The sequence below is a fragment of the Centruroides vittatus genome, unplaced genomic scaffold (genome assembly GCF_030686945.1).
Source record: "Centruroides vittatus isolate TY-2023 unplaced genomic scaffold, ASM3068694v2 scaffold_450, whole genome shotgun sequence".
In the NCBI taxonomy this organism is placed as follows: domain Eukaryota; kingdom Metazoa; phylum Arthropoda; class Arachnida; order Scorpiones; family Buthidae; genus Centruroides; species Centruroides vittatus.
In genome coordinates this window covers 2,451,299-2,466,826 of record NW_027122709.1, presented here as the reverse complement: position 1 = coordinate 2,466,826, position 15,528 = coordinate 2,451,299, and the positions used below count along the sequence as shown (strand labels likewise).

At 36.1% G+C, this 15,528-nt stretch overlaps 1 protein-coding gene across 2 annotated transcripts in view; it reads right to left on the bottom strand.

Annotated features, from left to right (window-relative positions):
* The window catches only part of LOC136989206 (LHFPL tetraspan subfamily member 6 protein-like), a 36,426-nt gene extending 21,164 nt beyond the window's left edge, over positions 1 to 15,262 (bottom strand). The window contains exon 1 of one of the 2 annotated variants that reach the window (XM_067287294.1): positions 14,797 to 15,262. In XM_067287294.1, the coding sequence (XP_067143395.1) occupies positions 14,797 to 15,181 (385 nt within the window). In that variant the 5' untranslated portion in view covers positions 15,182 to 15,262. The remainder of the gene's footprint in view (positions 1 to 14,796) is intronic. The other variant, XM_067287293.1, reaches the window with a different exon arrangement.
* Between the last annotated feature and the right edge of the window lie 266 nt (positions 15,263 to 15,528).

Genomic DNA, 15,528 nt, shown 5'->3' with positions numbered 1-15,528 from the left:
TCACTTTGATGCAAAATCCTTTCATACATCAGACGCTGCATATAACATTTTCTGCAACATTTCTAATAACAGTATGATTAGTGGTACTATACATTTCCTATCGCCTGGCCACTTCGTTCTCCAGATCTTAATCCGTTTGATTTTTGGTTGTGGAGACAGTTAAAAAAGTGTGATTTATCGACGAAACGTAGCATATTTGGAAGTTTTGCAAGACAGCACTACACTGTAGGCTACTTGAGAAGCATCACAAAGAATTGGATTGAAATAGATTTGTTTCAATCCAATTCTTTGTGATGCTTCTCAAATAAAAGGCAGCGCAACACATGGGCGATCTGTCAAGGAAAGGGTGCCTCCGGGACTTTTATGGGAAACTGGCTCCTATTTAGGTGTTAGACAGGCGAAGAAACCCGGTAAAGTCCATGTTGGTGAAACGTTCACTCACGACCAACTTCTAGTGTTCAGTGGTTTTATCCACAAGGACAGTGATGGGCTACAGAGAATTATTGGTTGTACAGAGAAGGTTAGTTGTAGAACATACCCTTCAGATTTATATCTACAGAACAAAACACACATCGAGTAGTACCTCTATATCGCTAAGGTCTATACATAAATGAACAATTTGTCGCATGCAGTACCAAAAGTACCGTATTGGTGAATTTAGATACCACTTTTTCTGAAATGATTGTATTTGAACCGCTAAATATCTTTCTAGACAGCGTTGAATAAGGTTGCTTTAATTACGATCACCGGTATTTGTAAAGATAAAAGGCAGGAGACATTCCAGTGAAGATAAAGAAACGTAATTGGACGAAAGGACAAAAGCAACTGCAGAAGCCAGTTAGTGAAGAAACTGTAACAATAATTAAAAATATATAGAACAAAAATAATAAGTACGAGAAGAATTTGAAATATACAGTATAAAAGATAAGTTCTAAGTAATGGTTTCTTTGCAACTTGCCTTATTTAATTTCATGCACGAGTTAAAAGGAATTTTAAATTAAAATAAAGAACAATACAAACGTTTTAGTGGAAATTCTAGAAAGTCTAATTCCTCGAAGTAGCAACTTACAAACTTGTTAATCGAAAGATCAATTTTAGATCTTACGAACGACACGAAAAGATGAAATTATCATAACAAATATTACTAAAATTTTCAATATGGCGGGATTAAATTAATGCGAAAAAATTTTTATTGGTTAATCCAGCAACACATTATTTGAATGCATAAAAATCCGAAGTTAATATTGTTAAAGCTCGCAAGCATAACCGTTGAAGATAAAAAGGAAATTTGTAATAAAACAATAAATTATTAATATAAATTCAACCAATGCATCCAATATTTACAAGTAAAGATTAAACCACAGATTTTAGAACTACGGGGGATTTTTCGAGAGATTTTAAGCAAAATTATTCTCTAAGAGTAGAAAATAAATTAAATTTAGTTCTTTTTCTTGCGGAGAATCAGTTTGGCAAGATTTTCGGTATAAATGGAAAAACAAAACTGCGAAAATTAAAGAAAAACTGTCATTAATAAAAAGTCGTCAGACTCATTGTATTGAATGGACAAAAAAGCAGGTAGGGATCGAGAATGACGGAATGGATTTTTTCAATAAAAAAAATTTAATGAAAGCCGGATGGGTCGAACACATACCGGCACCATCTAAAGAAAAAGAAAAGACGTTTTACTTTGCACCAATTAAGAGGGTGAAACATAATAGCTTAAGAAGAATCTTTTTGCAAAAGAACAAAACTGGTTACGGAATTTCGACGTAAATGGCTTCGATTGCTATTGGATGAATAAATTTTTTTTAAAAAAGGTTCCTTTATTCGCATCGGAATGCATAAAAAATATAATTTTACAGAATTATCTGCATATTTTCATCTATAATCATCGTAAATACTATAGTTATTCTTTTATTTTACCAACTCGAACTCCATTACAAATTTCTGTCACACGCAATGGAAATGTCCACTGTCGACGTGTTAATTGTATTTTCTCAAACGTAAACAGATCGTCAATGATATGTTATTTATATACTGTACAGCCTGCTGGAGTTTATGTGTTAAACCGTCTTTTTAATTATCTCGAATAGCCTAAATACTCTTTATAATTCGAGAAAACAGACTTTTCGCGTGTTCGATTTTTGAACAAACGGATTTTTCAAAGTATCTGAAGATAGAGATTCTACCAAAAACATTTACTTTGTATTTAAGTTTTAAATTAATTCTTTTTAACAAATCATAATAAATAACTTTTTACTTATTTGTTTAACTTAAGTTTATCGAGGTATTCAAAATTACGTAAAACTTAAATAAACATGATTATCCAACTACGAAACGATAGACAGAAGTGAAAATTAATTAACGCTTACAAGCCTGCTCGTTGCGAACATACGCCCTATATCGATACAGTACAGAACTCTAACTCGGTGATCACTAAGTGCCGAATTTATTTGAGTTTATGCGCTCGTACACACGCGATTTAAAATGCCTCAAATATGCATCGAGCGTATTAATATACACTAAGTTTTACAGATCGAAATGCCTACTTTACTTCTGCCTGCCAACAAATCTTAACGTCTATTACGTCACAATTTTAAGTGGAAGGGGGACAAACACGCGACAATAAGAGACACGAGGAATTTAAAAATTACTACACCACAAAACACGTATTAGAATAATATTTCGTATAAGATATGCCCAATCAATTACGATCAAAATTACATTCTCAATAAAGTTTTATAACTTTCTACGCTATCTAATCAATCCTTATTGAATTTGTTTCTGTGTACTGTATACAATTGTTTACGAGACTGAGGATGACTGGGTTAACCTAGTTTCCTCCTCCAGTTACGTCACTGGTCTAAAGTAGTATATTTTTGTTTATATATCGGCACAAAATAATGAGAAGTGAGTAAATTATCTCCCTTATATTTAAATCTTTAAAAAATATTAGACTATTTACGTATTGTATTTACGAATAGTTTTCAGTGAAGAAATATGATAATGAAGTAATCGAATAAATTAATCATTAAGAAAACAAGTTGGTAAATGTATTTAGTGAAGAAAGAAGCCACGCTGTTAAAGTTTATTTCGTTTTATTTTGATTTATTGACTAGAACGTACCCGAGGAAAAACGCAACAGACAAAATATTGAAATTGTCAGACGGGAGAGTTTTGAAAAAAATTGCTAGAATAAACAGATTTTGAATACAATGGAGACAAAGAATATCGAATATTGTCATTAGAGAAAAGCCGGGTAAGGAAAAATAGAATCATCGAAAATATTGACAAAAAAATAAAATAAATAAAAGCTGGTTTACACCCGTGTAAAGTACAGTACGGCTTACAGTAACGAACATTTTATTTTTTGTGTAATAAACAAAAAATAACAGAATTTTTCAAAAACGTCGGTGGTAAAAGAACGGAAATATCTATTCATTGGATAGAAATTTATCCAAAGGTACAAATAATATGTAGATATTGAAGTAGTATTAGTACACGAATACGGGCAATATCACAAATATACTAGGAATGGCCCCAAACCGGTTGTTTAAAGAATAACAATTTAAAGAAAGAGAAGAAAATCCTTCCTTTATTTAATTGCTTTTAAGAAACAAAACTCTTATAATAATAATAATATGATATCTAGTTTTAATGATTTGAACTGAAATTGATAATAATGGATAATTGAAATTTTTTATAGACCTACGAATCCAAACTTATCGAAGAAGACAGCAACTTTCGTAATTTGAGAAATGACAGATCGCCCACTTGTTGCTTTGCCATGTTCTATCTATGCCTTCCGAAACGACTTTCTCCTATTTAGATACACAAAGAAATTGAGGATAAATCCTAGAAATAGTTTGAGCCCGCTTCCTCTCTCCATTCTAATTTGTAAGCAAAATTAAAGTTGTCCATTGCGCTCATAGTTCACTTATATTATCCTATAAAGGCCATAGAAGACTTTTATCTCTGAACCTAATAAAAATTAAAGTTTGAAGGTTTGAATTTAACGGAGCATCGAGAAGTTACACGCGATAAACCTGCTAGTTCCTATTAAAAATAGAAAATAGAGCATTTTCCCCTAAAAAATTCTTCTTTAAATGAGACCCTACTACGTAGAAATACAGTAAATTAGTTTCACTTTTTGATAATTAGTAATATTCAAAAATAGTCGGGCATTGAATCTTCGTTCGAATTGAAATCCGTTTGCATCATTGGATTCAGCATTTAAAATCCTTTAATGTACTACAAAATATGGCTAATTTTGTGGTACAAAATTATAAAATTACAACCGTTTTGACCATCAAAATATCGTTCAAAAATGAAGTTTGTACTCTATTAATACATCCAAAGTTTTAACTTCATTAGGATCGGAGATGTCTCTCCGGAACACACTATGAACAATGTGTACAATACGGATATCATCCGATTACAATAATGCGGGTAGTTGGAAAGTTCAAAACTATTTGGTATCCGTGTAGTAGCCTACTCATATTTCGTCGTGTGTATTAATACGATTCCGAGTTTGAAATAAAAAGAAAGAAGACTATAAAAACATTACAAAGCGATTGTACCGGTGCAGTACAGATGATTGTTCATCTTCCACGTCGTCCGATACTGACAGAGATGAAGATGCTTTATTCTCATTTACAATGGGGACGAAGAAGACTGCGTCGTTTAAAAATAAAATAAAAGTAGGTAGTGTTACATTAGACAAAGAATTAAATTGTCAGAAATTAATGGAACCTTCACTTCTAATTTACGGAGGCTTTTGAATGTTCTCGGCCCCATTCGACCAACTTCGAAATGTAGCGAAAGACTTTTTCCAGTACTTGGTGCATTTTCGACCCCTCCAAAAAAAAGACGTTAAAAAAGGGAAAAGTCATTTGTAATTTTAGATTATTAATTTAATTAAATTTGAATTAAGATTATTTAAATCTGAATATCATTCGAATAATTCTAGCAAATGTATTCTGTAGTAATTTGATAATCCCACCTGGACGGTGACTATTTTAATTATTCGAGACTAATGGTCTCGAAAAGTATTTAAAACTTAAGAGATATTCTAGACAATAAACGTTCATCTAAATCACAACATTTTATAAGATTCAATAATAATATTGGCATATTGAATATAGAATTGCATTGTCTGTAACAAAAATATTTCGACGACGAAACAATAGAAACAAAGCTTATTACACTAACAAACCAAAGAACAAGAGTCATTAAGTTATCGCTAACAAATATATTACCGTCGAAAATCGTCGGTAACAATTCAATCGTAAGGGAATAGCGAAAATTATCATTCGCCGTCAACTTAACCCAGAGGCATACAATTTCAATACTGTCTCCACCAATTTGTCAGACAAGAGAATCGCTATTGGTGTATCACTTATTATTTTCAGACGATAAATTTTCTGTTTTTTCACATAATTAAAATGTTATTTCCATTAATCATTCGGGAAATTTTTATCGTTGTAAAGTTGTTTTCCTCGAACGTACGAAATAGGATCGCATTGCAGATCCCTATTCGATTCAGACCGTACAAACTAGAAATTTCGCCATCTTCGGATCCTTAGAACGATACGGCAGATTCGTTTATCGTGTTTATGGGGTCCCAACGGACTGCGAGCTTCGAAAAGAATTATTTCTTCGTCTATATAGTTATTGATTTTCGTGAAAATGCAATTCTGTGATCTGAAATTAGTGTCGTGTTTTTATCTCATCTACATATTGAAGAATCTTAAGTTGCAACAGCCACAGACTCGAGGAGGAAACTGGAGATTTAACCGACATAATTTATAGGCTACGATCGAAAGCTGTCACCCACTCCATTTTTATTTTTTCATTAATAATAGAATCTCGATATCTGTTTTGCGTTAGGCACCATCTCTTGTTAAATTTAATAGTTATAATGAATTAATTTACAGGGTATGGAAGAAGAGAATAGCTATTTTGAAATACTTGACGGGCGAGCTGCGAATTTGGATGTATTGCAGCAAAAGCCGTTTATGTAATTAAATTGCATCCGTAATAATAACGGACACACAGTGATCGACAGAAATCTCTTTCGACTGGAAAATTTGTGACTCCGATCATCTTGAATTTTGTAAATTTGAGTTTGAGGCACCGGATAATTCCACGCTTTACATCGAATTTATTATTGGTTATGTCGAGTCTCGCTTGGCATTCAACTTCTTCGCTTCTTTCAGTTAGTTGCAGTTTAGTTTGGTTTTCAAAACTTATCCGAGAAAAGTTCCGATACCGGTGGAAACTTTGCACTATTAGAGTGGCAGATTTGACCAATAAGAGACAGGGATTGGAAACGAATTACTAATCGCGAGGATTCAAATATTGATCGATTTTTCTTCGGCCTTCGATCAATCAATGGAACAAATGCACAGTTCTGTATAATTTCTTTTAAAGAATATTTCTAATAAATTCTTCCATTGAAAAGTTATTATTCTATTATAGCTCCATTAATCGTTTGGAAGATTAATAAGGATGTTTTATCCTCGTTATACCCACATATTTATGATTTATAGTTAAACTATTTTCCCACTGTGTACCGTACCAGTCGAATATATTTGTATAAATGAATATTCATTAGAAATAAAAGTAAATATTTGCATAAACCCGAATAAATGCTTTAATCGGACGAAAAATATTCCGTTTTATAATTATCCTAATCGAAAACTACGCGTAAATATAATTGAACTATTCATTTTTGCTTGTAACTTTAATTTTAATAATTGCCATTAGCAGTTATATAAAAATTCACGTAAATACGCTTAATTAATCTAATAATTTTATTTAGAAATAATATCCGCATAATTTCCCAAATAAAATTACCGTTTTTCCACGGCATTTATTTTAAACAAACGATACAAACAATACTTTCGGGCCTTTAAAACGGTTAATATTTAATTACCTATCTGAAGAAAAAATAAATTAAACTCGATTTAAAACACATAAATTTTTTATAACCGCTGAAATAACACACAATAGCATTTAATAAAGACAAACTATAATAAAATAAACGTGTCAAAAACGTAAAATTAGATCGATAAATGGAAAAAAGATACCGCAAGTTTGCGCTTTGTTAAATGACACAGCGGACACGTTTGCAGTCGAGGAATTTTAAAATTCATTTTTAGTCGGAATATTCGTTTGAAAAATCAGAAATTTATTCGAATTGGATCTTCCGGTTTCTTACGAATTGATCCGTATCTGACACCAAAACTCATTTCGTTTGTTTTCTGTTCAAAATGGGATTAGGGGATTATTTCCGGTCGACGATATACTAGATTAATTGCCGATTTAACATACGTATAATAAGCCCTATTTACTTATTAACCATGTTTTCTATCGGTCAACAGAATTCATTTTAACAAAAATCTACGCTACCGATCCTCTCGTAACCTAGGTATTAACTAGTGTATCTAAACATAATAAAAAAGTATGTACTTTGCTTATTAATCGATATTTTCGGGTGTTTCTCCGATATTATCTTCCAATTATTATTTGAGAAATATTTAGCATAAAGTGAAAGGTAATTACGGGAATAATTTATATCTTCTTTACAAAAGAACGATTGAATTTGAAGATTTTTGAAAAGAATATTTTAATTGATTTTAATTAAAGCTGATAATCGATCAGATTTAATTAATCGATCGATTCTGAACGAGTTTTTACAAAGGAGAAATTCGTAAAAGGTGCGAAAAATCGAATAAACTAATTTAAAATGTTTAGGACCATTGGAATAAAACACACAGTAAAATCGGGAAATAATCAGGCGAAATACTAATTAATAATCATTAAAAATTTAAATGACAATAATATCGATTAGCTTTTCAACGAGAGAAACACGAAATAAAGATTTTCTTTTTTCTCACCGTAAAATTTGATTACGTTTATAAATATTAAAATAATTAATTCAATTATTACGTTTTCCATCGAATTACGTCCAGGCATTTAAACCAAATACAATTTAAGCCGGGAATAAATAATAATGGAAAGAACCATTAAAGAAGATTGAATTTTTCCAATGTTATCGAAGGTTATCGAAGAGAGAGACTTCTTCTTTGAATAAAAACTCTATTCCACGGAGAGGAAAGATTGTCGAGATTCGCTTCTCGACTTTTAATGCCCTCCAGAATTAAGAAGAAACTTTAACAGATTTGTATTTTCGTTATATAATAAAGAGTTAGAAGAAGTTGGGAAGTAAAACCGGCGTAATTTAAACAACCTTGTGTCTAACTTACATTTATTAATAACGTCGAAGTTTACAAAAAGGCAGCACGAGATCGTTTCTGGGACAGAAGGACGACGTCTTAATTAAGGCGAAGGTCGATAGACCATCGACGATAACGTCGTAACTGTCTTTTTCTCTCTTCTAATTCTCGCTCCTTTCGTCTTTTAATAAATTATTCGTTCGGATTAAGGAAATTTAACCCCCAATTTCTAAATAATGAGGACCTCGTTTGAAAGACCGCATTTTTTAATGCGGGGAGAAAGGAAGAATTTCACTTATTTCAACGGGTAAAAAGTCTTCGGTATCGCTTCTCTAAGCAACTAGACTCGCCTTAACAAACCAACTTCGGTTTATTTTTATGGCAGCGACCAGAAATAATTTTATTAACCGTTTACCGAAAACACTTTAGAAAATAGAAGGCAAGGGGAGGAAAAAAAAAAAAGTTCTCCGCTCGATACCGACCGACGGAATCGATGAATAAAAGATGAAACCGCCGACAATCGAACCGAAATAAAGGCGTTTCGCCAATCTTTCCGATTGTTCACAGTCGCGAGGCAATAGAAGGACCCCGTGACGTAACAGGCGGCAATCTCGTAAATCGTCAATTCTCGTCTCTTCCGTCAAAACGTTAATTCTTTTTTTTTTAATTTAGATGGCTCCGACGCTCGTTAAGGCGTCTAATTACCGATCGGAGAAGGAAAAAGAGACGTGGGTTCACATCCGCGGTAGGAAACGAACAAAATTAATGAGACGAGAATTTTCATTCGCGCGCCTCGATCAACGTTTAAATTGTTAATGACGATAATATTCTGGGAAATTGAGTCTGCGAAAATGATTTGATTAATTAAACGCATTATTGTAGGCTGATAAGTTGATTACTCGGTCGTATTTCTATTAATCTAATTTATTCCAGTTGAAAAAGAATTTGTTAGAAGAAGAAGCGGGCAAAATAACTTATAACGTATCTGTTTATCGATTTCCAAACAAAATTAAGATATTTTCTTTTAATACGTTTCATTTGTCTCCGTTGATTATTTTTCTTTTTTCCGCCATTTTTCCCACTAAATAATGCCTTTAACGAACCAATTTCGGATAATAGATTTAATGGTTTTCTCGTTTTACCGAGAAAGAAATTTTCCGAAAAACACTTTCGGTGTAAGATTTTTTTAACTGCCGAATCGGCATTTTTGAATAAAAACGTCCTTTAAACAAATCATTTGAAATACGACGAAGACACGATACCTATCGATCAATTTTCGTCCGTTTTCCGCATTGGAAATAACACATAGGGAATGTTTTTTTCCGGTTAATTTAAGAGTGTAAACACTGGAAATAACGTATTTAAATCCGTAAGACGGTAAAGGATCTTTCGTCAAATCCGAGTAATCGGTATTGGGTGATGGGGAAAGACCGACAAGTTACGAGGCAAAGCTTTCGACGGACTAAACGGGGGCGCCTAACCCGGTGGTACCTTTGACGTCACACCTCGTAGTATTGTTGGCCGGCTTCCAACTCCTTCCCGATCCATATTTTCGAATCGCACGGCCGATACGATTCTACTATCGCCATTATTATAGAATATAAATTTTCACCAATCCGGAATAAGATTAGAGGAAAGTACGGAAATTTCTTGCGATCGAAAACAAACTTAGCGGAGGCAAAAATGGCTTTCCATTTTCCGTTAATTATAATTGGTTCTTCCACGCTCTCGATCGACGCGAAGTAACGTCTAAACCAATCGACGCCCGTCTGGCAAATCCTCGGGATCCGCGGGGATAGGAAGTAATTCTTCGCTCGGCAAAACGGCCGTCTGTCGACCGACCGGCGGAGATCGAAACGACTTTGGTTTCGATCGGCGGGGGCTTAAGTATAGAGACGATGTTTTCTCGCTCGACCACCCTCCGTTAGCCGGGTACCGTCGACGGAACTTAATCCCCAACGTCGAACGAATTCGTCCAGTCGAATCGAAATTACGTCACCGGACGAGTCCGGAGTAGAGGAAAATGGCGGGGTGCAGCGGGCCGTATAAAACCCTCCCGGACTTCTTCCTTCCCATTTCCCGGAGAGGGGTTCGAGACGGACTCGGTGGTGGATTAACGAAGGAGAAAGGAGAAATCTTTCCCCGTAAGTCGAGTGTCGTCGAGAATATTTTTCCGGGTCGATTAAAATCAGTTTATAAATGTAAATTCCAGTTTTAAAAATTCGCGGAAGAAAAAAAACGCATTAAATAGCCCGAGGTGGTACCAATTTCCAATTCATAAAAGTTATTGTTAGGGTGAAACGGCGCGTGTCCGCTTTCACCAGCGTGTTGTTTACGCGGAGGTGGTAAATTAATTTAAACCGAATATTTGAATATAAGATGGTAAACATTAATTCTACTCGTTTGGGAAAAACAAACGAACTCGCCGGGAAAAATCCAACAGAAATTTATGTAAATGTAAATTTACTTTTTCGGGATAGCTTCGGATTATTATTACTACTGGACGAAACGATAAAAAGAAAAGTTATTAAATTCCGTCCCCACCTCACCGCTCTTTCTATTCCAAAAATCTGCGTGATTTTTATCTTCGAGTTTCGAAAATTATCTTTGGAAAACGTTAAAAAACACTACTGAATAACTTTTTCGATTTTATCGGAAAACACGTGAAATAACCACGTTACACTAGTCGGAAAAGAAGAGAAAATCTAATCAAAACGAGAATATAAAACGAAAGTTTCTATTAAAAAAAAAATCGCGGAGAGTTTAAAGATGCGGAGGAAAAACCATCAACAGTTGTTTGTTATTCATGAAATATACGAAACACGACAGATAAAAAATACTCGCAGTATAAATATAACCGCAATATTCCACTGAAACGGTTTTATCTAAACTTACATTTTTAACCGGAACCTTAAAATTTATTACTTCTTCTCTTTACCTATTTTCAGACACCGATTTATTTCGCGTTAAAAGGCAAAAACCCGGTTAAAAGGAGAACTCTTCCGTAACGTCGGGCCATTAACAATAAACTAAACGCTTAAAGAAATATATATATACATCTGGGAATGAAATTACCACAGAAGGAAAATAAATAATTTGGATATGGCACAGTATCGGCGCGTAAAATACAATTAAAAGACGGTGGGCGTTCCTTCAATTGCTTTCGTTTTTTGTAAAGAATTAATCTTCCGGATATTCTATCGGACGTTTAAACTACTTCCCCCTCCATTTTTTTATGTTATTTAACGAATTTTACGGGAGATAAGACGGGTAAAAATTAGAATTTGGATCGACGGACGGAAATTGCCAACGATTTTTAGGTGGAAGGCCTTTTACCTCGTGGCGCGACATCTACCGGAAAAAGTGTTTTCGGTCGGAAGAGAATAAGTATTCAATCGTCTTATTTAATATTCCATTGGCATTTTAACTTTAAATTTTATTAAAATATTTTTAATAACCCGAGAAACATCGGAGAGTTTTGGGTCAGAATATTTTAATATCGGTCGGGAACGAGAGATAAATTTAATCACACTTTATTAAATAAGTCGTTCTCTCTAAGTTATTGTTAATTACGCGTCCGATGGTGACGTTTAAAATGTCGTTCTCTCCGTTCGCCGTTATAAAGGTCTTCTCGCCAGGTGGCGCTTCTCTTCTTAATAAATGCCCTCTAACGACGAATTTTCATTACGCCCGCCATTTCTATTTTCTGCGCTTTCCGGATCGGGGGGGAGGTAGTCTACGCGCCCGTCTTTCCCTTCCCGGTTTTTCGGCCACCGATTATTTAAATACTAATGGCTAATTTTCGTACGTCACCTTTGTTGGGAATAAAAAGCTATTTTTTAGAAAGTTTTTAAAGAATGGCCCCGTGGAAAATATGGAATCGGGCGCTTAATCTGTTGAAAACCTCCATTTAGATCAGTGTTTCCCAACCTTTTTTGTGCTATGCCCCACCTAAGCCTTTCTAAAATTCTTATGCCCCCCAACACATATGTTGAACTCTTTTGGAAGATCTGTCGTTGTCGTGTTCGTTGAAGTTTTTTCTTCCACTTAATTGCCACACTGTTTTATCGTAACCACAATAAAACCCAATTCTTTCATCAGTCTCTTGCACTTTCCAGTCATTGCCAAACGCAACCTGGAACACCACAACTCGCGTCTGCCCACCTTGAGGTCTGGGCAAAGAATGTTCTTTCTCCTCTTTCACCGGCCTCAGGGCCTCGTTCATCTCTTTGTTCTCAGTGGTTCCCAGAATTGTTAATCCCACCCCAAGGGAAAAGGGTTATAAAGGAAAGTTCTAGAAGGAAAGGGAAACAAAGAAAATTAAAACTAACTTAAATCAATATTTACAACGGCTATACGGTTAACTTAAACTCTTGACGAGTTTCGAATTGCCCCCCTTAACAATCAAATTGCCCCCTTGTGGGGCGTGGGCCCCACGTTGGGAAACACTGATTTAGATTGTTAATTAAGAGAAGAACGTTTTGCCCTTCGATACATTCCTCGTACGTCTAATAATAAGTCTCCAATCGGAGGCGAAAATGGATAGACGTGACCGTACGTCGTAGGCCCGCATACCAGCGGTTCCTAACGCAAATTAGGAAGGTAACAAGTCTTCTCCGGTAGAAACGAACCGAATTATTGCTATTATTTGGTACAAAAATACGGAATCGTATTTAATTCGGGGTGCGGATTTTTTTCTTACGTTTTCTTCGACTTTAAACACGGGAAATATTTCTTACGAACGAAAAAGTGGCGGCGCATTGCGTTCCGCTAAAGCCGCAGCCAACGTTTAACTTATAGGAATGTCCCGCTTAAGAAGACAGAAGCCGGACATCGGTCGTATCCGACGTTGATGGATCACCGCTCGGAAGTAGAGTACCCTCTATCTGGGAAGTGACGTCACTTTACTATCGGTAAACGATCGTCGGTAGTGAAAAATTCCGTTTTTCTTTTTTTCCTTCTTCGTCGCTCGTTTCTTTTTATATCTATTTTGGCATTAAACTGTCATTTTTAGGTGTAGACTTTGTCTTTGACAAACGCGTTGGGGAAGTGTTATCGGAGATTCCGCCTTAAACAAATTTAACTTTTCCGGCACGAAAATTATTGGCTTTAGCAATGTTATCAAAATTTAACAATTTTGATACATTTTACCACGAAACGCCCGATCTATCCGGTTATTCGATATTTAAAAATACGATTATTATATTTAAATGACGAGAAATCATTTGTTGTGACACGGTCACAATGCGGGCTGCGATTTTTAATCATATTTTTAATTTACTTAATTTAAAATATATGCTCTCCACCTCAAATTAGTACTGTAGTGTCTTGCCCCTGTATATCACTTTTCCATTAGCGATGGAGTCGTATCTAACTCCTTTGGGGGAAACTTTTTAATTGAAAAAACGTCACTTCCGGTTTGCATCAACAGTTCCTGTATAGTTAATCGGGGCCTCCTGCTCCTAAGCTTTCTACATATGGTCTTTGACTTTCGTGTATCTAGCCCCGTTCTCGAGATTAAGGAAGGACGGACAGACGAACGGAAAGAAGACGGTGGGAATTTATAGGTCTACAAGTTTTTTTTTAATTGTAGCCCAATTAGCAGTAATTAATGATATTTTTAAACTTACCTGGTAAACCGGAACGAATTAAATCCAATCCGAGCCACGATATCTCCACCGCTTGACGATTTACTACGGTCGAAATTATTGGTAAAGAAACAAGAAAGAGTCCAACAAGCGAAACACGAAGAAGGGATTTCTAAGATTAGAAAGGCAAACGCGTTCGGCCACACATTATCAATACGAAAAGTGGTTTTGTCGCGCAAAGACACGCTTTTTGTAATACTCGACATCTGTTGCCTTCGTTCATACGTAATGTGACGGATCTTGCAGTCGATACCGGAATATAAACCCCGCTGTAAACGTCTCTGTTTTATATATTGAGAAAAGTGGAAACGATATCGCCAAACGACTTTAAAACGTGGTTTGGAATTTGTTTCGGGAACGGCAGCGTAACGCTATAAGGAACGAGCGTACGAGAAGAGACATTGTCGACGTGGTAACAAATACGCGAGATTACTTAACGTAGGCTGCCACCACCATGGAATCTTTCCTAACGATTTCCGTACTTGTCTTCAGATAACTATTGAATTTTTTTTCCGCCAACGCCTTCTAAGACCATTCGCGGTTATTGCCCGAGTAATTACGGTTTCCGCTTCCGCCTAGTTACGTATTTATGGTTAACGTAACAAAGTATACCGTTACCGAGACGATCGACAAACCTCTCTCGGCGGTTAATGCCGGTATCCTACGGAATGGGTGCTTTTATACTTCGTTTAATTCAAAAATCGATTGTATTTTAGAGAATCCATCTGCGTGTATTTGGGAAAAACGAAAGAAACTTGGCTTTTAAGTTTACCTTTCCGACTCGACGTACTGTACCGCGCGTACTCCGTCCGGGAGAATTGCAAATGGCAACCGGATTTGAAAAGAAATTTAAAAGAAGCGCAGATTGTGCGGATTTAAACGGGCATCGGAAGGAGGGGGAGACTCACCTGCTAACAGCTGAATCATGCCCAATATCCTGGCCGTGCTCTTGGTCAATACGTCCGAGATGCAGCAGGATGCGATCGCCGTGAAGGCGGCCAGCAGAGAGATGGCCGAACCCACTCCCACCGCCACGGTGACGATCTGCCACGACACGCTGGGGATGTCCGAAAAGGTAGTGTAGCGTCCGCACTCGTACACCATGACCCAGTCGCCGTCTTCACCCAGTCGCGGGTAGACGCAGCGACGAAACGATCCGAACGTCACCTGCGTCCGGTTGAAGGAGGTGCCTCGCAGCCAGTAGGGACTGTAGAAACCCACCGAGTTGAGCACCGAAGCGATCAGGGACAGGACAGACCACAGCAATCCTACACCCGTGGCGGCAACGGGCATTGTGTTCACCCGGGACCATTCATCGCGCACTGTCTTATAGGCACTACCCGTGCCCGGTGACGTCACGCGCGGTTCAGCGCCACTCGATCACGTGCTTTTTAACGTACCCGCTCTACCACGTGATTCTCGGTCTCCACCGCCCCGATTCTTCCTCCTTTCCTTTCGTTAACGTCCGTTATTAAACGAAATGGACTTTTTAAATTTTAATTATCGTTAAATTTAATTAGATAATTTTTTTTCTAGAAAGGAAAAATCCCGAACGAACCCGGTACGAACGACGTACCGTAGGCGGTGGTCTAATTAATTCTGCCAATATTTTAAAATCGATTATTAACGGAGCTGGTACG